General features: G+C 39.9%; 1 protein-coding gene across 3 annotated transcripts in view; it reads left to right on the forward strand.

The window, feature by feature from the left end:
- The window catches only part of MIB1 (mindbomb E3 ubiquitin protein ligase 1), a 72,536-nt gene that overhangs the window by 34,842 nt on the left and 12,157 nt on the right, over window positions 1-25,537 (forward strand). The window contains exons 13-19 of one of the 3 annotated variants that reach the window (XM_021386031.1): window positions 13,570-13,702; window positions 14,067-14,153; window positions 16,975-17,136; window positions 21,615-21,796; window positions 23,504-23,696; window positions 25,057-25,135; window positions 25,375-25,488. In XM_021386031.1, the coding sequence (XP_021241706.1) occupies window positions 13,570-13,702; window positions 14,067-14,153; window positions 16,975-17,136; window positions 21,615-21,796; window positions 23,504-23,696; window positions 25,057-25,135; window positions 25,375-25,488 (950 nt within the window). The remainder of the gene's footprint in view (window positions 1-13,569; window positions 13,703-14,066; window positions 14,154-16,974; window positions 17,137-21,614; window positions 21,797-23,503; window positions 23,697-25,056; window positions 25,136-25,374; window positions 25,489-25,537) is intronic. The other 2 variants (XM_021386032.1, XM_021386033.1) reach the window with 2 other exon arrangements.

Genomic DNA, 25,537 nt, shown 5'->3' on the forward strand with positions numbered 1-25,537 from the left:
CAGTTAGATGGAGATTTGCATTGTATCTTGTGAAGAGAGCTATTCACACTGCAGTCAGCATCTTAAATAGAGGCTGCTTTTGGAGCTGGCTTTACTTGGCACACATGTGCTACTAGTTATTCAGACCATTCTGCTAGATTTTAGGTTAAAAAAAATATTGGGGTAAGATGCAGTTGAGAGAGTGTTTCAAAATGGAATTGCAATTTTTTCCCAAGGTTGTTATATTATTTTTCATGGATCTGTCCTTCTTAAATGTGCAGATGGTTTGAACTGCTTAGTGATGGAATTTAACTACAGTGCTCTGTGAGAGTTAGAATTTCAGCTGTTCTTAGCGTCTCAGGAACTTGTGCTGTTAGGTCATGCAAGTCCTCAAAGAGGCAATCTCTGGAGTAATCAAAGAGTTGTAAAGTTATTTTCTAAAACCGTAAAAGCGATCATTGCTTCCATGTTTGCTTTTCAGACAAGGTAGGTTGAAGCTGAATGCTTCAAAATAAAAATAAATAAAAAAGCATGCTCTTAAAATCCTTTACTGAGTGTCACGTCAGAAAATGCTTTGAAAGAAGACTTTTGTTCAGATTGGTGTCGAGAAGGAATATAATCTCCATGGGTAGACCTATAATTAGCTAGCACATTGGCTTGTAGCTGTTGAGGTCAGTGACAAATTTATCTTTAAACAGTAAATAATATGCCCAGATAGCATACAAGACAGCAAATACAGTTTTGACCCTGGGGTGTTTCTTCCCTTGTGCAGTTTGTTGTTTTTTTTTTTCTTTGAAAGGAGAGAAGGGGACAAAGCAAAGTGGGGGGAACAGAGATGTCCAGAAAGTAGATTTGTTATTGCAAATACTGTTCATTTTTGATCATTTGGGGGCAGGAGGGAGGTCCATTCTGTTTAAATGGCAAGAGACTTGAGGAAAAATACAGGAGACGATCAGTCACTGGAAAATGTGTTTATTTTGCTGTTTGCCTATATCTTCAAAAATGTTATAAGATCAATTTTCAATGAATACAGACATGATATTAAACACCAACAGCTGTTTATTTACAGGTACAACCTCGATTTTTGAAATACAGAATTCACTACTATTCTTGTTACCTTCTGTCTTCTAAGTGCCTAGAAATGCAGAGGACTGTATAATTATTCTGGCTTAGCATCTAGCTTTAAATATATAAAAATCCTGTAGTGATCAATGCATAGCTACAGCTGGTTGAAGGGGACCAAATCCATTGAAGAGGTGATTTGGTTCCATTTTACCAGCTTTAGCAAAGCATTGGAGTGCAGGAAGGTTATAATTTAATAACACATTTTTAAGGCTCTTTAGCATACATGGACTGTTCACAAAGAACAAGTGGCTTTCTCCTGTTGCACGTTTTGCCTAGTCAATGCAAATTTAAATTCTTTAATTTTGAAGAGGCAGAATGGAAAGCTATATACCGGCGAGGCCTCATGCATACAGGTTTGTGTTTTCCTTGCCTATTTCCTTGAGTCTCACCTCAAATTATACTTGCAGTTTAAACAGTTTTTCATGTGCAGTAATGAAATTCTAGAGTAGTGACCAGAAACAGCGTGTTTTCAGGTTGTACTCAAGTAGAGTTCCTTTGCCTCTCAATGTTAAGCATTACTGGAGAGAAGGTTTCATTTTGCCACCTCCCTTACCCACATGGTTTTCTGGCAGGTTACCCTTTGCAGCTGTTTTAATGCTGTACTTGGTTAGCACAAGTGTAAATGTCAAGTGCTTTCAATTCCATCACTATATCTCTGGTTAGTATTAACTTTTTAGGAATGATTACACAATATAGCAAGGCGGAGTTTTTTCTCCTTGACTGTATATGTAAAAGTTAAATATCAGGAAAAACAGTTTTTTTTAAAAAAAGAATCATCTGGGATTTAATCTGATTATTTTTTCCTCCTAAACCAAGACTCCTTCAATACTTTTGCACATCCTACCCCAGCTTTTTATGTGTTTTGTGCTGAGTTTGGTGTTTTTTTTTTTTAAATGAGCTGTGATCGCAGTGGGAAATAGTAGACAAAAGTTAGTTGAAGCCATTCACTAATAATGACCATGTCAAGTATAGTCTGCATCTGTTTGCTACATGGCCCGATACTGGTGAGAAGATTTATGTAAATATATTCCCAACACCATGCATGCTAATAGAAACATAGCAGGTGTGTCACTTGGACTTCAGCATTAAAGATGGTTATAAAATTAGTTTCTATTTTTACCAGTTATACAGGAACTGTTTTACAGATACAGCTGCTCAAGTGCGCTTTTGGATGGCAATACAGTTGCATGTACTGGCCATATCGGGACAAAAAACGGCCATGGAAAAAAAGCCATGTAGCATTTGATAATGTCAGCATCTGTTATCCCTGTCAGTCACACAGTTGAAATGTTTGAGTTACAACTGTGTCAGCAGATGCCCAAAGTTCAACGTGTGCTCAGTTAAAAACCGAACAGCTGATCTAAGTGATGGATGTGACATTTCAGAGTGACTGGATATGTATTCTTAGAGATACGCTAACATGAACTAGCAGGAAGCAGTGTCAACATGTAATTTTAACTTCTGTGTCACTCAGAACTGTCATTTTGTTTCGGAACAGCGCTGCAATGTTACACAAAGCAGAGGAGAAAAAACACAACAGGATGACTTGTTACCAAAAACCTCTCAAAATAAATTTGAGATGTTAAAAAGTTTGAGTATACAGTGGAGGCCAAATCAATTAGCGCAGAGGAGGGGAACTCTTCAGTAGAACAACTAGATGCTTAGCAATTAACCTCTCTGTAAAGCTGGTGGTAATGCCAGATTATTTCTGTGAGCGTGATCAAGTTCAGTAGCATCACTACGTTTAGAATAGCTACTACGGTTTGATTTTGTTTCCTGCTATGAAGTAAATTTTAATTTGGATTTAAAGATGCCATTGTCTTTGTGTCAAAATATCTGCTCATAAGAGAAACAGCTTTCAAAAAAATGTTGGCATTTTACTTTAGCAAATGGTTCTGATATGAGAATGTTCTTTCTTCAGTATTCTGTAGTTTCAGGTAATAAAAATAGCAGGCTATGTATAATAGCTATTTCAGAATTAGAATATTTTAAAAATAAGGTTCTCAATCTAAAATTGGTATGTTGCTTTTTTGTTTTGTTGTTTTTTTTTTCCCCAGACATTTTAGTAAGCACATGAGTAGAGACAGAATTCTTTATCTGGGACAAATGTGCCTGCTTCTCATGAGTGTATCATCTAACTGCTCTTAGAAGGCTGCTATATGAATAGAATTGCTATACTGGTGAGCTGAGAGTTTTCCTCATATTTTCCCTATTCCTGAATTTAGTATTGAGCCTCTTTACTTAGGGGTAGTATGTATTCGTTTATTTTAATTAATCCCGCTTTTAGAGCTTGAAACTGTTGTGGAACTTTTTTCTAGAGTAGGTCTTAACATTTTCGGGGTGTTACAAAATCATGTTTGCACAGCCAATTTTCTTAAATCTGAATTTAAAGTAAATTCAGTTAATTTGAAAACGATATGTAAGGTAACTTAGGTAAGTATTAGTTGCCATTTGTGTTTCCGTTGAGGAATCTGTCAATAGCTTTAATCTGCTGACTAGCAACTGGGGCCTAGAAATCTCTGTATTGTCACTTTCTGTGCACAAACCAGACACAGCAGTTTGTATCGAAGAGCTCAGTGAGCACAGTAAATGCTGATATGGAGAAAATTCTGACTTAAATGTTGTATACTAAATGTCAGATGTCATTGTATTTAATGTACTTCTGTATATCCTTTTCTCTAAATCACAGCCTTAATTTCTTATCTGTTTCTGCTTGTGTCCTAGTTGCTGTCTGTAGGTTAAATTTTCTGTGGTAAAAGATGCCATCAAGTATACAGAACTTGCTAAGATCAATAAAACAATGGCTTGGTTAAATGAGATGTGTTTTGGTAATCGGGCTTTTAAGGTTTGTTTAGGATCTATAGAATGAGGTGCACTGTAATCATAACTCTTGCTGCTGCTCTGTGATCTGAATTAGCACGTTGAACTGTTAGTTCCCAGCCTCACTGTGAGTTCTGTGTTTACAGCTGATGTTCTGCTTGTAATCCAAGAAAAACTTTCTCAACCCACGTTTATGGTCCCTTAATTTAATGCTTTGTGAGTTGTTACTAATAAGTGCGTGTTATTTAAGCAATACCAGCTGACACTTAGCCAGTTAATTTGTCACTTGAATGTCATTCAAATGTGGGGAAACACGCTCTTCCCAACAGCTGTTAGTTTCCTCTTACTGGTCGTTCCGTGCCTGCCAAAAATACATACTTCTTTACATTCCATAGCATTGTATGTTCATATGGGTACATAAAGAAGTATGTGCTCTGAGCAGGTACTTGTAGAGTTGCTCAGCTACCTGTCAGATGAACCTGAAAAGCACTTTGCTGCTTACCATTTCTTACATTAGGTAAAATTCAGGGCTGAGATTTCTTTGAGAGAACAGTGTTACAATTAACTGGTGATAGAAACCCCATCTTATTAATCTAACTGAACAATGCAATTTACCTGCACAGTGGCTTAAAGCCAGTTACAGCTCATTGCTCTGATGGCACTGACATGAGAAGTGCTTATCCAGGCTTCTGCAGCTGCTTGCTGTTCTGAGACCAGGGTTGAATGGAGAGTCAAATCACGGGTAGCTTTGCAGGATGTGTTCCTGGGATTCGGAGTTGTATTCCACTGCAAAAGCGGCAGCTTTCTCTGAGCTCTTCAAGACTTCCACGTGTGGTTCATGTAGGATCCTGGAGGGAACCACAAGCTCATCCAATACGGCAGTTAGAAACTTCCTCACCCTCCCCAGCCCCACCTCCCGGCTTCATACACCCCGTGTTCTGCGAACTCTTTGCAGGTTTCTGCTGTATTTGAGAGTAGTCTTTAAAAGTGGATGCGTGTGCCAGTAGTGATTCTGCTTATCACAGGCATAATGACATGGAGTTCAGCAAACAATCTCTAACTGCTGTGACAGGGTTTGGATTGTCAGGCCCAAGGTCACATGTGACAGCTAATTCCTATTCAACACTTCTACAGAACAGGATTGGTGTTTTTTTTTTTTCTAAATTGGCACTCACCTGCTTCAGTCAAAATGCTGTTCACACTTCAAATATTATGAAATCTAAAAGCCCAGCAACCCCAACCAAACCACCCCGTTTGATCAGATTCTGCTAGGTCTGGAATGGCAGTTAAACATTGGGTGTATTGGACAGGTTTGGCTCCACAGAGTTGTCAGGCACCGCTTGGGGTTAAGTTGCGGTTCAGAGGTTCACTGGGGTTACCGTGAGGAGTAAGCTTCCTTTTTCCAGCGTTGGAAGGTAAATGGCGTGAGAGTTAGTAAATGTACTAGTGGCAAGGCAAGCCGAGAGCAGAGGCAGTATGGATTTCTGCAGTTCATGGCAGAGCCCTAGTGCAGCTGGCAGAGAGCAAATCAGCGTGTGGCAGGAGCCGGCACGGCACTGAGAGCAGCAATGCAGCAGCATCCTAGTGCAGTAAGTAGGTTGTTCCCTCGTGCAGCAGAGATAAAGCACCTTTGTGTTCTGTGTAGCTTCAGAGCTCTGCCCAGTCACGCTGGTGGCTTTTTGTATGGTTGGTAGTCCTATAGTTGTGGTTTGCGTAGGAAAACAGGAATGTATCTGAAACTAACGCTCACTGTTTGCTGAGCAGTTAATGGCATTGCAGTATCTGAGTTGATCTTCTCTAGCAAGAATTCTGCCTGTCCAACAAGTTGGGCTTCCCTGCTAGGAATTTTGGACTTGTGTTGTTTTCTTTCTGCCCGCTCTTTACACCACCAATGCGTGATACTCCACCACACTCAAACCAAGCTGCTCCCAGAGCAGTGGGATTAATCACAACTTCTTAAAAAAAAAAACAAAAAACAAAAAAAAAAAACAAACCCATCTAGTAAATAAGTCACACATGCAGAAAGTCATAGGCATCCTTAAACGTGCAGAACACGGCAGGCGGCGTGGCGGTGTGTTACCTGAGCTCAGGGTCATGCAGGCTGGCAGCGGTGCGGCCAGGGCCCAGCAGCCGCCATCTCACCCGCCAGCTCCTCGGGCCGGGCCGGGCCTGCAGAGCACGGAGAGGTGCGGGGCCGGCGGCACCTGCTGCCTGCGGTGGGGCGGTGGTGGTGATGGAGAGATGGTACCTCACGGCTGCTGGGCTGGGAGCTAAGAGTCCAAGGCTGGGTGCTGGCAAGCCATGGGAAGGTGGACTTAGATGAGAGTAATCACAGGCAAAAAGGAGGGGTAAAAAAAAAAAAAAAAAGCCCCAAAAGAAAATCAGCCCCCCCAAAAGTTGGGAGTCACTTCAGAAAAATTAAAAAAAACCAATAATAGTAATAAAAAAAAAAATAGAAAGGCGGCGATCGTCTCCCCCCCTCCCCGCAGTGGTGGTTCCTTCTGGCTCCCGCGGCCGAGCCCCGCATCCTCCCGTGCCCGAGCTGCGCTCCCGGGGCGCGCCGCCGCCGCAGCTCCGCGCCGCCGGAGCCCTCCTTCCTTCCGTCCGCAGAGGTCAGCGCCCCGCCGCCCGCACTGCCACTCGCGGGCCGCAGCCCCGCCGCCGGGCTTTATAGGCGGCTAAGCATTTGAAACACGCACGGCCGGGCCGCCCGGCTCCCCCGCGCCTCGCTCTTCCCTGACCATATTTAGTCAACCCTCGCAAAAAATAGCCTCCCAGCTGCCGATTGTCGATCCGGGCGCTCTCCCGCGCTCCGCCTATCGATTGAGCGGCCTGCGGGCCCGCTGCGCCGGGGGAGCTCCGCGCTTCCCGCCCTGCCTGGGGGCAGCGGGACCCCGCGCGTGGCGGCCGGAGGTGGGCGGGGAGAGCCCGGAGGGCAGCGAGCTCGTGTAATTCAGCGCTGCGGTGTTCGGTAGTCCCTCAGTGTTCTGGGCAAAAGTACTGCTTTTGAAAAATAAATGGAAGTGTGAGGTGGGTGCTGCTGTTCTGTGGAAAAAGATCCAAGAGAAAGGAAGGGAAAATAACAGTCCAACCCCGAACAACACACTCCATCAGTCTGATTTTTGCGTGTACTGAACTGGCTTCTAACAGCACCAATGCAACACATGCAGAATAGAAGAAAGGTGTTTTTAATCTGTGTATGAATATCTGCAGTGTTATTCTCTGAAGAGAATAAAGTAACTGACATATGAGAGTATGGAGCCCAGATATTTCAAGATTTTATTTTTCATACAGAAGTCTTTACATTCCTTGGGAATAACAGTGAAAATGCTGGAGTTTGTTGCTCTAAAGCTAACCATCTCCATGAGTAGTTGGTAGTTGCTCGTCCATGTAGGCTCAGCACCCTGAGGTGGACAGTGAGTGGCAGAGCCCTGAAGGGACACTCTTGGTTCACGCTTTGCTCGTTGCCTCTTCTTTTTGTGCTGTCTTTGTTCCCTAGCTGTGGGGCACCCACTTGTCCCATAGATCCTGTTGCAGCAGAGCTCTCCGGTAGAAGTTGCGTTCGTTTCCTATCAAAGTTGTGCTCCGAAGACTAAATCGATGTGTACGATTTCTACTAATGCAGAGTTATGTTTTTGTGATCCTTGTGTATTTGATACCTTATTGCTGCTTTAGCTTCATGTTTATTGAAATAAAATTCTCAAATGCTGAGAGTTGATTGACAATACTGAAAAATAAAAGAAGGAAGCAGCCTGCTTACTTAAACATGTGCTAACTGAGCGATCCGATGGATATGAAATACTGAGCTCTGGTTCTGTGGTGCTCAGTAACGCCGCTCCCAGGTGCTGTTCCACGTGTCACTTGTTCTGGGGATGCTCCTTCCCTGCTCCGAGCGCAGCTGTCTGCGAGTTGCTGTGAGCCGGAGCAGCGGGCTGCCTGGCCTGGAGCTGTGTGCTGACGTGCGCTGCAGATCATATCGTTGCCAAAAATAGCGCTGTCCCGCTCCTGTGTTACTTCTTGCTCTGTGTTGGTACAAATACTTCTTTTGGCTCCCTGTGAGCAGGACCAGAGTAGTACTCTGCACAAGAAGTAACCCAGCAGAAAGAGGTCATTCTTTTTAGATGCTGTGGTGGCAACTACTTTTATTTTATTTTTGGACAAATGTGGTCTGGGGACAAGATTAGGATAAGTAAAAAGTAGGCTTGTTTCTTTTGTGTTTTAAAATGTATGTAATACATACTTCAAAAGATGACTTTGCGATGACAACTGTCTTTGAATCTGTTCTGTTCCATTAACTGTTGCAGATATAACAGGAAGCCAGTGAAGGGGTTTGGCTGAGCAGGGCTGGGGGTGAGCGGAGAACCTGTGTGGGTCGGGGAGCAATGCTTCAAGAGACAGTTTACTGTGAAGGATCATGTGTGAGGAAGACATGTCATACTGTAACACCGGAATGCTGACCTGAGAGAGGAGAATGGCAGGAGAGTAGAGAAACTTGTAATGATGTGCGCTGAATCATTATTACAACATCTAGAGATAAGGTTTCCCGATCAGTTTGTGCTGAACTAAGGCTTTGCTCCTGGGAAGGGCAGTCTGCCCTCCCTGCAGCTCCGGATCCAGTGCTTCCTTGTTCCTATCGCCCACAGTGGCTGTGAAGTTGCTGGATGAGCTCACTGATCTGACTGAAAGTGAGCATCCCTAGTCCGCAGTCTGGCAGGTCATTTCTGTGACTGTCTATGCAGCTGACATAATGCTTGCATTGGCAGTGTAGGGGAAAGTAGGACACTGTCTTTCGATAGCAACTTAAGCTAAACGTGCTTAAGAAAATGTATAGTCTCTTTTCTTTTTTTACTTTAACATATATATCTATTCTCTACCGAAACAAACATACCTTTCCCTTTATCATGCTGCATGCAGTCAAATTGCCGTTGGTAGCAGAGAATCTTCAGCCTACTTTAAACAGGGTAGAAGGATGGGTTTGCAGTTAAGAATGTTAAATCTCAAATCTTTTCAATGCAGCAGTGTGGTAGTTTCATCTTCCTGTAAGTACCTTTTACCTTGTAGATTTTACAAATAAAGCCTTTACTGTATGCAGCATTCTAAGGTAATGTTCACAGAATCATAGATCCATAGAGCATCCCGAGTTGGAAGAGACCCGCAAGGATAACAGAGTCCATGTTCCTGGCTCCACATAGGACCACCCAAATTTCAAATCCTATGTCTGAAAGTGTAGTGAGCAGCTGTAAAAATTGTGTAAGAAGAAATACATGAGGAAAAAATACACTATGTCAGTCGATAATGAATACTATACCGCATGTTAAAGCTGTTGGTCATGACACTGATGACTGCTTTGTCAGAAGATCCATGCTGTTGAGTTTGCGATCTGATACCATGCATTATTTAAATATGTATGTGTTAAGCCATAATTCCAGACTCTCTGAATAATAATAAAAAATAACACCCAAAAAGCATATTTGAATGGCAAGATCAAATTAAAGCTGTAACAGAATATAAATGGATGTTTCGTGGACTGAGTCACTACTAACTGTTGGAGCCTAGATGATGATCACTGTATTGGGAGGATAAGTCAGACCAGAAGGTGGCAGCTCCAGAGAAAATGTGAGTTCTGGGGGGCTTTATAAGTTACTGCACCCCAACAACAGAACCAGTGAAGCAGCACACATCTTAATTTCTGCCCACCCTTAGCCTGTTTTGTTACTGTTTTCACTGAGCGGATGATTAGCTCCTGTGAAAAATGAACCCCCTTCATCCTCTTCAATGCTTTACAGAAAATTTTCTCTAAAAGCTTCACCAAGGTTTCTTTTAGAAAATTTCAGACTAAACTTGCACAAGGTCATCCAACTGAAAAAGGCCTAAGATTTTTATCAGCTTGCTGTTAATCTGCCAGTCATAGAGTGGCTTGGGTGGGGAGGGACCTCAAAGATCATCTAGTTCCAACCCCACTACTGCAGACCAACTAATGACAAAGCTTTTCTGTCAGAAAACAAACAGAAATTGTAGTTAGCATAGCAATGGCATAAACTTGGTATTTTAATAAGGCTTTTAAACATTCATCAATAATCTTTGAAGCTATTTAATTAGCTGCATAATCTGTAACAGCTGAATAAACTGCAGATGATTATAGTCTGAAGCTGATTTCATAGTTACTATTAGATTTGCTGATTTCTTAATCTTTTTAATACCATTACAGTGAAAGTAGTCTGTGTTCTGTTTTAATGTATGCAAAAGGAATGAAAGTTTTCAGGACCACACTGATGTTATGATCCTGAAAACAGAGCAGTACAATTCAGCTTCTTCATTAATACTTTGTGTGGATTGGAGAATTAGGAATTGCCGTGTAATTGGCATGCAACATTAATTCAGCAGGATGACTTTTTATGGTACTGAAAGAAGCTGCCTCTGAGCTAGTGGGAAGGAGCCTGCAGCCTCTAAACTTCTTAAAAGAATTTCCCATTTGTGATGTATTAATATCTTGCTAATTTCTAAGGTGTCGTGTCCATGAAACCATGCTTCCATCCTGCTGCCTGGTAACTTGGTGCAGTCTGGATCAAAGAGAGGTGTGTGGTCTCTAACTTGCCTAGGCAAGAAGAAACTGAGCATTAATTACTCTCCCACAAATGGTTCACTGGGAGAAGTAATATACATTTCTATTATACATAGAAGTTATCTATTTGTTTTATTGGTCCTGCTGTTTTTTCAGTATTGTAACACTATCCAAATACTTACTAGACAGCTCATCTGTATAGAAGTAAGGTATGATTGTAGCCCTTGAATGTTTAATCGTCAAAATAAAAGAAAATCTTTATGGCCTTTAACAGCAAACTAAGTAGGAAAAGAATTGAAAGCAGAACTGGTAAGGTTTGTGCTCTTGCATATATCAGGATGAGTGAATTTTTTCATAGCACGCAGAGTACTACATCTGTCAATTTTTAAATTTTCTCACAGAGATGAGGAGTTAAAGAAATAACAACAGTAGTTATTATTTCTGAGGCATACTCACTCTACAGTGCATCTGTTAAAGTATGTGAATGTAGATTAAATATTATTTTGGTTTGTTTAAATCTGTTGAGCTGGCAGTTCCTTATTTTCTTGCAGAAGACGAGGACATAAAATACAGTCTGAGTTGGTTAGGATTATTCCCTGCTCAGTGACCAGAACTTTGGAAATAAGCCAGCTATATTTAAAGAGTAGCTTCTCTGAGTGTTGTGCCTTGCCACAGCATTCCTGATGATGTAGTTGCAGCTGTGAGAATTTCTTCACCTCGTTTTTCTTCTTAGTCCTCTGTTGCCCCACCTTTTATTGGTCACTCCCAGTAGTCATGTTACTTCTTTCTTCCAGTCATAAGGAATTTTGAGGTTATTTTTGTTATGCTTTTCAGGTGATCCGCAGTAGGTACTCCAGAGCTTTGTGGCTTATAGAAGCACTTAGCCTTGCAGTAGAGAATAAAGAGAGTATGGGCTGTGATTCCTTGTGGGAAGCCACTGGAGAAAGGAGAGGACTGGGTTGCTGTGCCTCTTGGCCTCGCGTGCTCCTGAGGCATGCTCTGTATCAGCTTGGCTTTCTGAAGAGCTGATGGTGTGCCTGGGCACACTGAGCAGTTGTCAGCTAGGTGTGACGTGAACCATGGTGCTCTGGACTTGCTCCCTCTGGGACAGCCAGAAACTGTTGACATGTTTCTAACTAGTGATGTGCTTATATCTGGGGTTTGGATAGGCATAATTGCATTGCATTGCAAAATACATAATACTTATAGTGCAACTAATATCCCTGTATTTTGCTACATTTCATGTTTTGGTACCTCCTGTCTCAATAAATTAAGTACTTAATTTTTGAAACACCTGTGTAAGTGAATCTTTCAAAGAATGGTGTTTTTTTCAAATATTGCAGCTTTTTTACTAACATGTGACAGAACTGTAGGCAGTGAGATGAACAGAAGCCAAGCAGTGGTTCACAGTGTACAGTCTCTTAAGTGCTGTGGTCTCATTTTGCTGTGTTACAAGTGATGTGAACAATGAGGAAGTGAGAAGCTTAGCTCTGCCAGGTAAACAAAACGATCTTGAGAGATGGAATGGTTTAATGTGCTTACCTCTAGAAAGCTGTTATTCTGCTGGAGACTGAGGTGACTCACAGACTGCAAAATACACTCAGTTCCCAGGGAAGAGATTGTGCCCACTGTACAGAGCACAGCCCTGCAGAGCAGGTGGGTGGTGGGCTCTGTGTGATCATCAGTCTTGTCAGGAGCTGTGTGACCCCGAGGCCTGAAAATGCAATTACTTTGCTGTGGTTACTTCGCACACTTGGAATCAGGGGAAAAAAGTGACTGTTGTGGTGTGAAGAGGGTGTGAAGCTGAGCATTGGGAGAACTTGAGAAGATGCTTGAGAAGGCAAAGTCTGTTAGGATGGGGTCCTAGCAGCACGGAGGAAGGAGTGCACAATATCTGCCTCATGGACTCTGCTGCTCACTGGATTGAACTATCCCCAGAACCATAGCTTTTGGTTTGTTTTATAGGAAACTCATTCTCTTATGCTAAGAGGGCTCAGGAGTGAATAGCATTTGTGCCATGTGGATGATAAAGGCAACAGATCCCTGGGATGGAATTAGGAGCTAAGTAATTACTTGGCAGTGCAGACCGCCTATTGTTACCTGCTGCGAATATTTTTTGAGTAAAAGCTGAAAGGCTTATTGCATGAGGCTATTTCTGAGGCCTACTGAAATTCCACCTATCAGGTCACTAATGAAGATCTGTTTAATTCCATTTTAGTATCTACACTGGAAGGCAGCCTGTGACCTGCATTAGCTAGCATTGGTTTTTAAAGCTTGAATTTTGTTAAGAAGCTCTCTTTATCCTTTGAATTGCATGTTGCTTTAAAGGAAGGGAAAGATCAAGTGATAAATTTGTTTTTCTATTTTTCTCTGAGGAACTGTCATAAGGGAGCTCCTTAAGGGAGTTTGCTTTTTACAAAAATAGAACAAAAGGAATCATGTTTGATTACCTGCCTATTCCAGAAGCTAAGTGAAGACAAGTGAACTTGAGAAAAGTATTTCTGAGAGAATGCAGAATGATCAAATCAATCTGTCTACCATTTTTATTAATATCCTTAACACTGCATTTTTTGGACTTAGTGGATTTTAGTTTGCTTGAATACTACAGCAATCACATTGCTTTTCCCTACCCTAGAATTTAAAATGTAAAATAATAAATCCACTTCCATTGGTTGGTATCTTGGGAAGCACACAGAGAAGTGGGGTAGAAAACTAAATGCTGCCATGGTGTTTTAAACTCAGCCACTTTCTGTTACTGCTATTCCTGTATTCCACTAACAATCACTTTACGGTTTCAGCATTTATTTCATTTGTTTCTAGAAGTTCTACTTTTTAGTGCTCAGTGATTGGCTGCTTTGCTTACTTCAACTGGAAGAAACTGAACATGAAATTATTAGGCTTTGGGGCTGTTCCACAACTTTTCACTAGCTTTTTCTTTTTTTTCTCTATTAAAAAAGAGACTTAAGAGACATTTTTTTCACTACTACTTTGTAGTTCCAAGAATGAATATTGTTTTTACTTTTGTCATGTTGTTATTCGACGAATACTTCACAAATGCATTTATCCATCTCTGTTTATTTTAGTGCAATGCGTGTATTGCTGTCCAAGTTACCACGACCGTGGATTGTTGATGAGAAAAAAGATGATGGTTACACTGCCTTGCATCTGGCAGCTCTCAACAATCACGTGGAGGTGGCTGAACTTTTGGTGCATCAGGTAGGGTTCTTTCCTCGGATGGATTTAAATGCTGCACTTCGATTAACAATCCGATGTGAAAGTAGTTACTCTTCATGCCTGCAGTGCAATAGGGCAGGGAGAGCCATATGGGGAGCTGTAAAGGTCAGACTTGCTTTTGAGATTGGTACAGTGGCCTAATAGTGGAGTGGGATTGGACAGTCCGATACCCAGTCTGACTCAACAGATAAACATCTGTACAGAAAATGATCGGTGTACTTAATAACTTTTGCTCTCAAATCTTCAAAACGGGAATCATATTGAGGATTTTATTCAGTGCTTTAATTGACTGCCTTGGATTAATGAATTGCTGAGATAACTGTCTAATGCTTTGAACATCTTTCAGGGCAATGCTAACCTGGATATCCAGAATGTTAACCAGCAAACTGCTCTGCACCTTGCTGTTGAGCGTCAGCATACACAAATTGTTAGGGTAAGTATCTTATTTGCAATAGGCCATGTGGTTAATGGTACTTTATTCAAGATAATTATAGCTCTTAGCACAGAGATATTCATGAACTTCAGAAAATGGTTTAGCTAGTGGCATGTTATAACTGTTGAATGTTTGTATGATTAATTTTGATCAGTTTGGGAACCTGCCAACTTGTCCAGAAGTTTAGCAAGCAATATGAAGGAAATTTCAGGAATGTTAAATTTTTGTGTGTGTGCATTATGGTTTTCTTTCTGCAGCTGCCAGTTCCAGAATCTCTTCTTGTGGTGTAAGGGATAATATGTTCTATTATTTATCTGAGCTTTATGGTCTTGTAGTGGGACCTCAGAATAGCATTTTTGATGCCTCTTGATTTGAGAGTAATTGTTCTTGCTCGCAGCTTCTGCGAACTGTAGCTAGATGAAACAACACCTTACCAGTTTCACTGCTTTTCAGTCTTGTGTGTAGTTCTCTTCTTTCCTAGCATGGGAAATCTATAAGCAGTAGTAATGTTACCAGTGAAAGTAATTCTATTGCTGTTTGCCCACATGGTTGCAAAGGTCTAATGCTTCCATTTAACAAACCTGGTTAAAGACGGAGGAAGCTGGAGTCTGGCACTACGTACTCATTCTGGCATGAATTGCTGACAAGGGCTGTTAAGGCTGGGAGAGTCCTCAGTGCTGTAGATGTTTGTTAAGAATGAATATGTCACCCTGGCCTTGGCCCCCTGTGTAATTTTTGTCTTTGTATTGTGGGACTCTTCCTATAATAAAAAATGTTTCCTATTCAGGCCTACTGAGAATTGTGACTCCCGTGTAGACCTGTATCTGTGGTTCTGTTGAGCATTATTTTGCAGTAAGGTTTCTCCATCTCTGCGGGTTGATGGATGTGATCTCATTACAGTGAAACATGTGATATGGCCCTATATCTGGAACCACTTGCTACCAAAAGAATGGTTTCATAGAGTCAGTGTCACTTGCATTCTGCAAGCTTTTCTGCAGCTATATTTGGTGAGCTCTTGTGCCCTTCTGGAACTGACACAGTACCTGGGAATACAACACTTACGCAGCAGATGAGCAGAAAGGTGGGCATGCTGAAGAACTAGTATGTGTATTGGGGATTGGCATACTTACACCCAGGAATATTTAAGTGAATAACTCTGTAGAGTATCCATATTTCAACGTTGGATTAGCTTTGAGAAGTCCTAAAATAACTCATGCAGCCATGCAAAGAACATGTTGGCTCCTATATTTCAAATTTAATTCCTATTGGGTACCTTCCAGGGTTGGGCTGTACCCTCAGGCATCTGTGGAATAGTGGTCAAAGGTAGCAGAGTTCTTTTAAAAGCTCCACTGCCATGACAAAGGGTAATTTTTTAATCTTTCCTTCTTTCTTTCTTTTCTCTTTTTTAATTTTTTTTTAATTTTTTTATTTTTTTTTTTACTTCTGCAAAGGGTTTGAATTTCCATGGTAGCCAAGGATTCCATGTCGCTCTGAAAAGAGCTTTCTCATAGATACTCTTCCAAGAGATTGACTAAAAACCCATAGTAATGATAGGGAAATTTTAATGACGTGCTGCCATTTATTTCCAGGAGAAACTGAAGCAGAAAATGACTAGTGACAGACACAGGATGTGAGTGTAAGAAAGAAAAATTGGGTCAGAGTGAGGCCATTCAGAGGATGTAAGGTGCCCAAGGGAGACTGCTGTGAGTCTCAGCTGGTTTTTTGCTTTTAGCTGTGGAAGAAAGGGTTGGGGGAGTATGATAAGCTGCAGTCAATTACAGACAGATATTTCCTTGAAATATATGCTCTGAATTCCTTTAGAGATACTTTCCTTTTAGTTTTTTTCAAGAGTCTGTGATTCTATAATTCTGAGATGCTAAAATCCCTGCAAGTGGGCTAGTTCTGAAAAGGGAGATTCCCCTTTAGACATTCCTGTTTCTAGGCTGTTCTTTTTGTCTCTACTGCAATTCAGAGTGTTGCAGAGTAGCAGAAGTTTGAAACTAAAGTTAAAACATCAGCTGCTGTCTGTAGGTTTTGAAAAGCAACGTGATTTTTTTTTTTACAGGCATTGTTATTTGTTAGCATGTGTTCGTTGTGTTGTTTAACAGCATATTTAAGAAAGTTCTGGAGCATCAAACCATGGGAGGACTTTGTGCAAGGGCAGTGTGAATATGAGGACCTATGCAGCCTTATTTGCTTCCCTATCATTTAAGCTGGAGCGTGTCTGAAGGGGATATGGCTAATTTTAGCCTTAAGGATGATTCTTACAGTTCATTACTTTCCAAAGTGTTCTAAGATGGTCTTTAATAGTGAGTGGTTTTTATGTGTTCTGCTGCATAAGAATAAACCTAAGTATGTGTTTAACTACTTTGTTAATGTGAGAATACTACTGTACATTAAGTTGTAAAATTTAGCATGGTGTGAAAGTGATGATTTTTGAGGTTGTTGAAACCTAATGTTACAGAATATGTACACATCTAAAATTTTGCCCACTTTGTTCTGTTTCTGATATGTTGCTATAATATGTTGCCTTGTTTGTAGGCTATTTTGTACAAATAAAAAAATAGAATCCTGTAAAATAACATCTCTTTTAACTATCACTCATTCAGGCATTCGGCTTCTGCTGAAATAACATTGATGTTTGAAAGAGGTAAAATACTTTGATTGAAGGCTGAGCTCTCAACTGTGTCCTGTGGTGCGGGAAAAGAATAACACTTTTGGACCTGATAGTGAATCCTAAACCATAGATTCCTTGAAATTAGTGTTTATATGGAATAAGGAGCTGCACTTGTGTTTTAAAGTGAGTTCTCTTTCTTCTCAGCTCTTAGTCCGTGCAGGTGCTAAACTGGATATCCAGGATAAAGATGGGGACACTCCCCTTCATGAAGCCCTGCGACACCACACCCTGTCACAGCTCCGCCAGCTCCAAGACATGCAAGATGTGGGCAAGGTAGATACTGCTTGGGAGCCATCAAAGAACACAGTAAATAAAATGCATTTATTTATTCTTTTTTTCTTATGTGTTTGTCTCTTTATTATTCTAGCTTATCTAGTTTCTGTACTGTTGAACTGTTGTTTTTTTTTTTTTTTTTGGCAGCGTTAAGTTTGTGTAGACATTCCCCATTACACTGCAGTGTAGGCAGGAATCCTTTTTTAATGGGGCTTTTCACGTTTAGTCATAGTCTTTGTTAAAGAAAAAACAGGAGTCATTTAGTTCAAAATAGTTTTGCAAGTTTGTCTTTCATAGTAAACATGTACAGCTGCCAAAAAATCAAAAGTAGTTTTTGGAAAGAGAAATAAACAGTAATACAGTAATAGTACAGAATAAGACTAAAGCTGTTCTCTCTGATTCAACATCTTGCATGATTTGTTTGTAGCTTTAATTGTTCAGACTCTTCTATAACCTTCTGAAAGCTTCTTCTGTTAGAATAAAGCATTCTTAGTCTTTGTATGTTGATTGTTCCATATCTTTCTGACAGAGTTCATTTCAGAAATGATACCGTAGTAAGGAAATAGTCTAAGAAATGCAAGGTAATACAGGTCAAAATGTTTTTAATAAAAAAAAAAATGTGCTTACACCTGCAAAGCTGTGTGAACACCACATGCAAAGGTGAAGTTTATAGTTCGGCTGATAGAAAGGGGAGAAGTAAAATTTGGGAGTGATTCAGATAGTGGAAAGCAAACAACATTTTTTTTTCTGTGAATACTGAAGATGCGCAGCATAGCAGGGAATTCGATTTACTGAGTCATTCGTTACCGATATCGTAATACTTTATTCACAGTTAAACTATGGGTGATAATATTAGCATTTCATTCCAGAAAAGCTTGATTGAAAAGCCTTTTTTCAAAACAGCAATTCCGCTTTACGACATATTTTTCAAATTGGCTACTTAATTTCACTGAAATACACTGGACTGAGCTTTGAAAAGAGATTAAAAATAGGACTTACTAGCATAAGTAAGAAAATACTTGTGTCCTTATAAGTGATAGGAAGAAGCTAATTAGAACTCATTTGTGTTCCAGTGATCTGAAATGGACTCTGTGAGCAATGGTCAAAACCCTTTGTGTGCATGTATTTAATTTTGAAATGAATGAATAAGAGATAAATATTCTTTCTTAGATTCAGCATTCGATACATAGGTTTTTCAGTTGCTTTACCATCAGTGACATCCACAGTGAAACTGGAGGAGTTGTTTCGATTTTTTTTTAGCCCAAGTGTTTTTTCACCTTTTAACATCTATTTTTGAGAGCTTTATGTTTCAGAGAAAAAGGATTGTTTTTTTTTCATTGTTTTCTTCCAGTTTCATTTGAGCTGTATAGGTTAAAAAAAATTGCACTGTCGGATTCATTTTAATAAGAATTTAAAAAGGAAAGTAGGAAAAAGGTACTGTAACTATCAAAAAGACTCTTTAAGGTTGTATCTCTGATCGTAAAGTTGTTCTTTTACTTAAAAAAAAATGATATTTTATCTTGATCAAACTTTTGGTCTTTTTTGCATTTTTTTTTTTTTTTTTAGCTGCAGAGAACACTTTTGCCTAACAAAGAAACTCAGGAAGTTTTAGGTAATGTAAAGTAGATACATGCTCTTAGAGAAGAAATCACAACTTGTTTTATTTAGTGATAAATAACACAGGATGTGGCAGAGTTGTAAGATGGAGTCAAGCCTGGCTAATATATGCCTAAAAACTCTTCAGATGATCAGCAGATCAGACTATCCTGAAGATGTTCTTTTGTGGCAAATACTAAATGAGAACAACACTTGTATCTATCATGAGGGTAGTGTAAAAATGCTATAAACTAGATTTTGCCAGTGGCCAGTTTTAATAGTAACCTGCATGAGCAGGCTTTGAAGCTGTAAAGCTATCCAAGGAAACGTTTGTAATTAGTCTTGTAGAGTATTGCAAATACAGATGATAGATAATAGAAGATAAATAGAATTAATAATAAGAATAATAATTTAGTCTGGGAAACAATTTGTGAGTATGATGGTTTAAGGTAAATTGACGGAACCTGTATTTTTTTTTTATTACTTTTTATTAATTCCTTTAAAGATTGGGAAAACTTGTCAGATTCCTTTAGCCCGTGTAAGAGCAAATCTGATACGTGAAACTTGAGAGCTGATTTTTGCTCTGCTAAATTTTAGTCAGACTTGGGCTACTGTCTTTAAGATGCCATCCTGCTGAACCCTCTAGAGAGCATCTTTGTAGTGCATCACTTCAGCGATATTTCAACTGAATAAACTAAAAATGAATGCAAATTTCACTTGTAGGATTTTAGATGTCTTTCATATTTGATAAAGTTGGTTGGTGAGCAGGAACTTCGTTTGAAATTCACCCTTTGTTACTTTTTGCTGTAAGTATGTTTTAAAATATGAAACATACTTTACTGATGTTGGGAACTTGGGAGATAAGTGGAATTCTGTGGAATGTAGCTTAGTATTGACTTTAATATTTCCTTCTGATTGTCAGTGTTAAGCTGCTGTAAAAACTAAAACAACTTCTGTCAATTTTTCTCAGTTGTTCTTTTTATATGATTGACCATTTAAAATGCATGCTGTGAACGATCCTCATAGTACAAAACCCTACTTATTTTAGTCATGAATGTGAAAAAAAAATTGGTTTTTCAAAAAGCTCTGAGATGAACCCCATTTCTTTAAACAGTTATGAGGTTTTTCATCCAACATAGATATGTTTCACTGACATACTCATTATGAAGATCGTACAGTTGGGAGGGCAGCGTTTCTGAGCTCCAATCTGCACCACCGCAAAAAGTAACTTCAGTTTCTTTATTATGAATGCAGCACTCCTTGGCCTAGGGCTCATATGATGCAATGTATTTTAGTGTAGGCATCCTTCAGATTACATCAGTGAGAGACATCTCTCCTGCAGCTGGATTGGCTGGGTCTGGCTTGCCTTGATACATCTCTTGAGGTAGCTTCCTCCAGAGGAGACTTGCTGCAGCTCTGCTGGCCTCTGTGTTGTTTTTTTTTTCCTCCATTCTGTGCACCTGAAATGGTGCAGACTTCCAGAAAAGGGTCATGTGATGCCATCACATCTTGGTGATTTTAAAGCACACAACATACAGAGACATTTCAGGACTCAGTACTCCTGGTATAAAATGTTTCAAACTATGCAGTTTTCATCCGATCATAGGAAAGTGTTCTGGCCTGCACGTATCCATGAACACATGAAGCATCCTTCAAGAATCTTTTAGCTTGTAGCCTCAGTAGCATTTGTTGAAATAAAAACTTTGAACTGGAAAGAACTGTATAGACTGAGATTTAAAAACAAAAATTGCTTTCCTAAAACTGAATGGCAACATGATGACAAGGATAATCTCGCAGTTAATCAAAGCAGACTTCTAGTACTTTATGTGCTGCAGGGTATGGACTCAAGCCCAGTTTTTTTGTTTGCAAGTCACCTCTGTGAGGTGGAAGAACTAGAACGGTTTTGAAAGCTACTTTCTTCCATAGTTCAGACTCAAAGATAAGCACCCTCTACAGGTGTCTGGTATTTGAAATTTATTTCCATAAGCTACAGCGTCTAACATAGTATATGTAGTTTTTTTAAACACAAAATGACCCTTGACCAAATCAAAAGATCTTAATTTTTAGAGACACCCAGCATTCAGAATACCAGCTGCAGGGATAGGCTGCACAAACTGAACATGGTGTAGAATGATGTACATTAGTTAAGTTGGGTGCTTAAACCAGTTAGTCAGAGTGAGGTGCATACAAAGTCCTGACTCTCCTGTTGTCAAAGCCTTTATGGTTCTGGAGTTCTACACTGAAAGCTCCTTGAATTCAGTCTGTGCTAAAGCTGCTCCTTTGAATAACAATCTTGTGCAGTTTGGCTGCATGATCATGCATAGTAGGTGCACTAATACAGAAAATACACAAATAAAACAGTAGCTGTAAAAGGGTGAAGCGTTAAATGATTAGGACAGGGGGACAGGTATGAGTTTAAATCCCACCAGTCTGAGAAGGCAACTAAAATCAAGTCTTTGTTGGGCAATTGCTTTACACTCTGGGCTATAAAAGTGTGTGCCACTTCTCTGCCTGGCTATTCACAATCCAAGTGTGGTGGTGGTTCCATTTTGTGTGAACTCAGCAGTTCTAGTATGCTTCTACTGCATTCTGCATATATACCCACTGGGTTTATGCCCTTTGAAATGCTTGTTATAGAAGCACAGCCACCTCACCAGTGTGTGTAGGTCTGCAGGAGATTCGATGTTTCAATATCTTACCTCTTCCCTGAAGAATTTTAGTTCCTTAAAGAAAAGCTGAATACAGCTGATGTGGAATTAAACAACCATACAATAGTTTTAATTTTGGAGTCATTTCCTTGGGCGTACAGATGTATGCATGTATGTGTTTATGTGCACATGCCCATGTTTTCCTTTGGTCAGGCTGCTCTTAACTGCAGAGTGTCTCAAGTTGCTTACGTATTTGTTTCTTTTCAGTTAATAATGGGACTTGGCACTCAGGGAGCAGAGAAGAAGAGCGCAGCATCTATTGCCTGCTTCCTGGCAGCCAACGGAGCTGACCTCAGCATTCGTAATAAGAAGGGTCAGTCTCCTCTTGATCTCTGCCCTGATCCTAGCCTCTGCAAAGCACTGGCTAAATGCCACAAAGAAAAAGTCAGGTTTGTACAATAATAAAATTCCTAGTTTCCAATCTGTTTTCTGTAGGTTAACTGATGTATTTAAAAGTCATGCTTTTATTACCTATAATATTAAAACATACAAGCATTTTCTTGATTTTTTTTTTGCTTAATTCTTTATACTCAGTGGTACCCCAAATGCTATCTGCAAATGTGTTTGTTGAAACTTAAGTAAGTTTTGCAAGAGTTCCGTGCAGTGACTGAAATTTGAACTGTACCTCATTCCTAGGCCTTCTTGTTCTTCTGGCAGGTACCAGCCGGGGTGGGTCACACCCCTGCTCTGTGACATCTGAATCTGGGTAGGGCTTAGTGTTCTTACCTGCTGAGCTGTGGGTTTGCTACTGTGCTTTTGTCTAGGAAAAGCTATCTGACCAGGTTGTGAGGAATTCTATTACCAGGGAGGGAGACTGAGTAGGTTTGGGGTTTGGAAACTTCAAAGAGGGTCTGACTAATTAGGATTAAGTTGTAAGAATTTCAGAGATCTAGGCTGTATGAGACTAGAGCAGGCTATTTCCCGGAGCTTGATATGCAAGGATTTTGATGAGTTGGGAAGTAAACAACACTGGTTATTACACTCAGTTAAGGTGGAGATTGCAGTCCTAGGAGCTAGAATTACAGCAGAATGCATGTTCCTGTGGGAGGGAGGGAATAGAAAGGTGGCAAAATGCAGCTGGAATTTGGTAGAACTCCAGCTTGGAAAAGGGGTGGGGGAAATCACTGAAAAAGTAACTGCTCATTGTGGCAGCTCACATGGAGGCTCAGAAATCTGTGCAAGTTTTGGAGACTGAAATGGACAAAGCCCAGTATAATGTGGTGTGAATCCAGTGCTGACTCTGCTTTGCATGAAGGAACTCCAGAGTACCTGAATTATTGTATGACTTTGCAAAAAGAAAGGGAGGGGTTAGACCTGGCACTTCAGAAGCTCTTCTCTAAGAATTACGATTTCACTGAAATCTCATGTTACCAAGCTCATGAAAATTTACAACTTGCTACTTGTCCTAGTTGTATTCCCATTATTGTCTTGATTCTCATTCTTAATTCCTGTTTAAAAATTTCTGTTTAAAAAAGACAAGAAAAACCATACTTTCTAAGTGTCACAAGGAGGGACTGTTTTTTGTTGATGTTGCCCTAGCACTAAAGGTTTGTTCTTTCTGCAGTCTTTTTTTTTTTTTGGTCTGTCTGAGCCTCATCACTGTGACTGTTCCTATTTCTTGCCACCTTTTATGGGCTTGTGAGCATTATAGGACTGAGCTGTTTACATTTAACCTGTGCTCCCTCTGCTGGGTGAGCTGCAGCAGGGGACAAATAGGTTGAGGTCACTTACAGAGTTTGAGGGTTCTTTTACAAGCCTGATTGCAAAGCATTACAAATATATTCAGGATTTTCTAGGTGTTGTGCAGGTCTGAATCTGCTGGGTATTACTCCATTACTAAGTAAACTCAGAAGATGGGAGGGTTTTTTACATTTACAAAATGCTATTCTCATTTGTGTGGTCTGTTTTTGCAGAATGTCTTAACTGAGCATGAGACCTTGCATACTGCTGTCAACTGTACATTTGGGAAAATACAGCAGGGATTGTTTTATCATATACACTGATGCTTGTGTGCATAGGAACATATATATAAGCAGCTAATTGTTGTGCAGCTTGAGCTAAAAATAATAAAGTCTCACTGCAAGATTTCTTCATAGTGGTCAGGTTGGTTCCCGAAGTCCGTCTATGATCAACAATGACTCTGAAACCTTAGAAGAATGCATGGTGTGTTCGGATATGAAAAGAGATACTCTGTTTGGCCCATGTGGACATATTGCCACTTGTTCTCTGTGCTCACCACGGGTGAAAAAATGCCTCATCTGTAAAGAACAAGTTCAGTCTCGGACAAAGGTAAAAACTTCCACAGCTTTTTGTTTCTATTTTTAATGTTGAAGTGGGAAAAAAAATAAAAGTCAAGCAAAACTGTAGTGTATTTTAAGTGGTGTTTTGCCTTACAGGTGTTTCATTGGATGGAACTACCTATATCACATGATCCTCTTTTCTGTTTGCCTGTACTCATGTCCTGTCTGCTGCTCATTCTCTCTCTCCCCATCATTATCTGTATTATTCAGGTCATCAGAGTTCGTAATACAGCCATCTGAGGTTATATTTTATTATGCTTTCTCCTTCAGAGTATCAACCATTTGTGTCCTATTTTGGGGACTTAATCAGAGTAAGTTCTTCAGGTTTCTCAAATGATCGCTCTCAAGTATTTGTGACTAGTCTGGGTGCATCCCCTCTGCTTTTGTTTGCGTATTTCTTTATTCCCAGTAATCACCAGGTCTTGTCCTTCTGCTGCTTTTTGGCCATTTAAATGAAAAAATTTCATATTCCGCTTACAGGTTTTCTAGTCTGTGGAAAACCCATTCTGTTCTTTTTATCTCTATCCAAACACCTTCGGCTAATTGGCTTCTGTTTTTTTTTTCCTCTGTAAGTATACGAATTGCCAGTCTTTTATTCTTACTTATACTGTTTACTCATTCTTCCATGCATATTTTCAAAGGATGAATCTTAACACAGCTCTTTTTCTGTAGACTTCCTTATATTCAATGGAAAGGTTCTGCCATGCGGGTTCAGGGCAGCAGAGTTGGTCTGCTGCTTCCCCTCATCCATCTAAAGAAGTGAATGTATGGAAATCTGCTTTCCTATGTAAAAAGTGACATTTATGTACAACCTTCTTTTGATTTCTTCTGCTGAGTTACAGTGGAACATCTGTTCAGTACTTCTCTTATGTTCTTCTATATAAAAACTTAAAATGTAGTGCTAAGAAATGAATGAACATGGTCAACAGTTTTATGATCTGGAAGGAGGTGATCAAGACCAATATGAATGGAGTGGCTTGAGTTGTCTATGGCATACATTTCATCACATTAAATGGCATGAGAAACCTCTGACCCAGAATATTAATACAGATTACTGTAATACATTGCAGCAAAGGAAAGAGAAAAGATTAAAGAAAAAGAAATGTCCTAGCTGCTTTTATATGCCTGTCAGTGTACTGAACGCATAAATATTGCCAGCAAGTAACAGTTATTCAAAATCAGTATGATAACTCCTTTAAATTGCATTTTGTGGTGATGAATTAGTAAATACAACATTAGATGGAGCACCTTAAAATCCAAATGCCTTGTGAAAGAGAATGAAAAATGCAAACTAATGTAAACAGCAGGAGACAAACTTTTCTCATCTGTATGTTTATTGTACTTCACAGATTGAAGAATGCGTAGTGTGTTCAGACAAAAAGGCAGCAGTCCTCTTCCAGCCTTGTGGTCATATGTGCGCTTGTGAGAGTAAGTAGACTTTATAGGATGTTCTTTTTGAAATAGTCCTGAAACAGAACACTTTTATTAAAGAAAAAATACTTAAAACTCATTAAAGATGTGACTTTGAGTCCAGCTTAGTTGTATTATAAGCCTTTGTTATGATATTGCTATATAGTTACTCCGAAAGGAATAAACAAGCTCATGGACAGGAAAAAAGAACAGTGAGTCTAGCAGGATTCAGACTTAGATTATTTCTGTCCTTTCAGATTGTGCAAGCTTGATGAAGAAATGTGTACAGTGTCGGGCAGTGGTAGAACGAAGAGTGCCTTTCATAATGTGCTGTGGAGGGAAAGGTACAGAAGATACCACTGATGATATTTGTGAGTGACTCCAGTACCCATACTCTTTCCCCCTCCCTCCACCAATGTG

This window comes from Numida meleagris, chromosome 2, assembly GCF_002078875.1.
Source record: "Numida meleagris isolate 19003 breed g44 Domestic line chromosome 2, NumMel1.0, whole genome shotgun sequence".
Lineage (NCBI taxonomy): Eukaryota > Metazoa > Chordata > Aves > Galliformes > Numididae > Numida > Numida meleagris.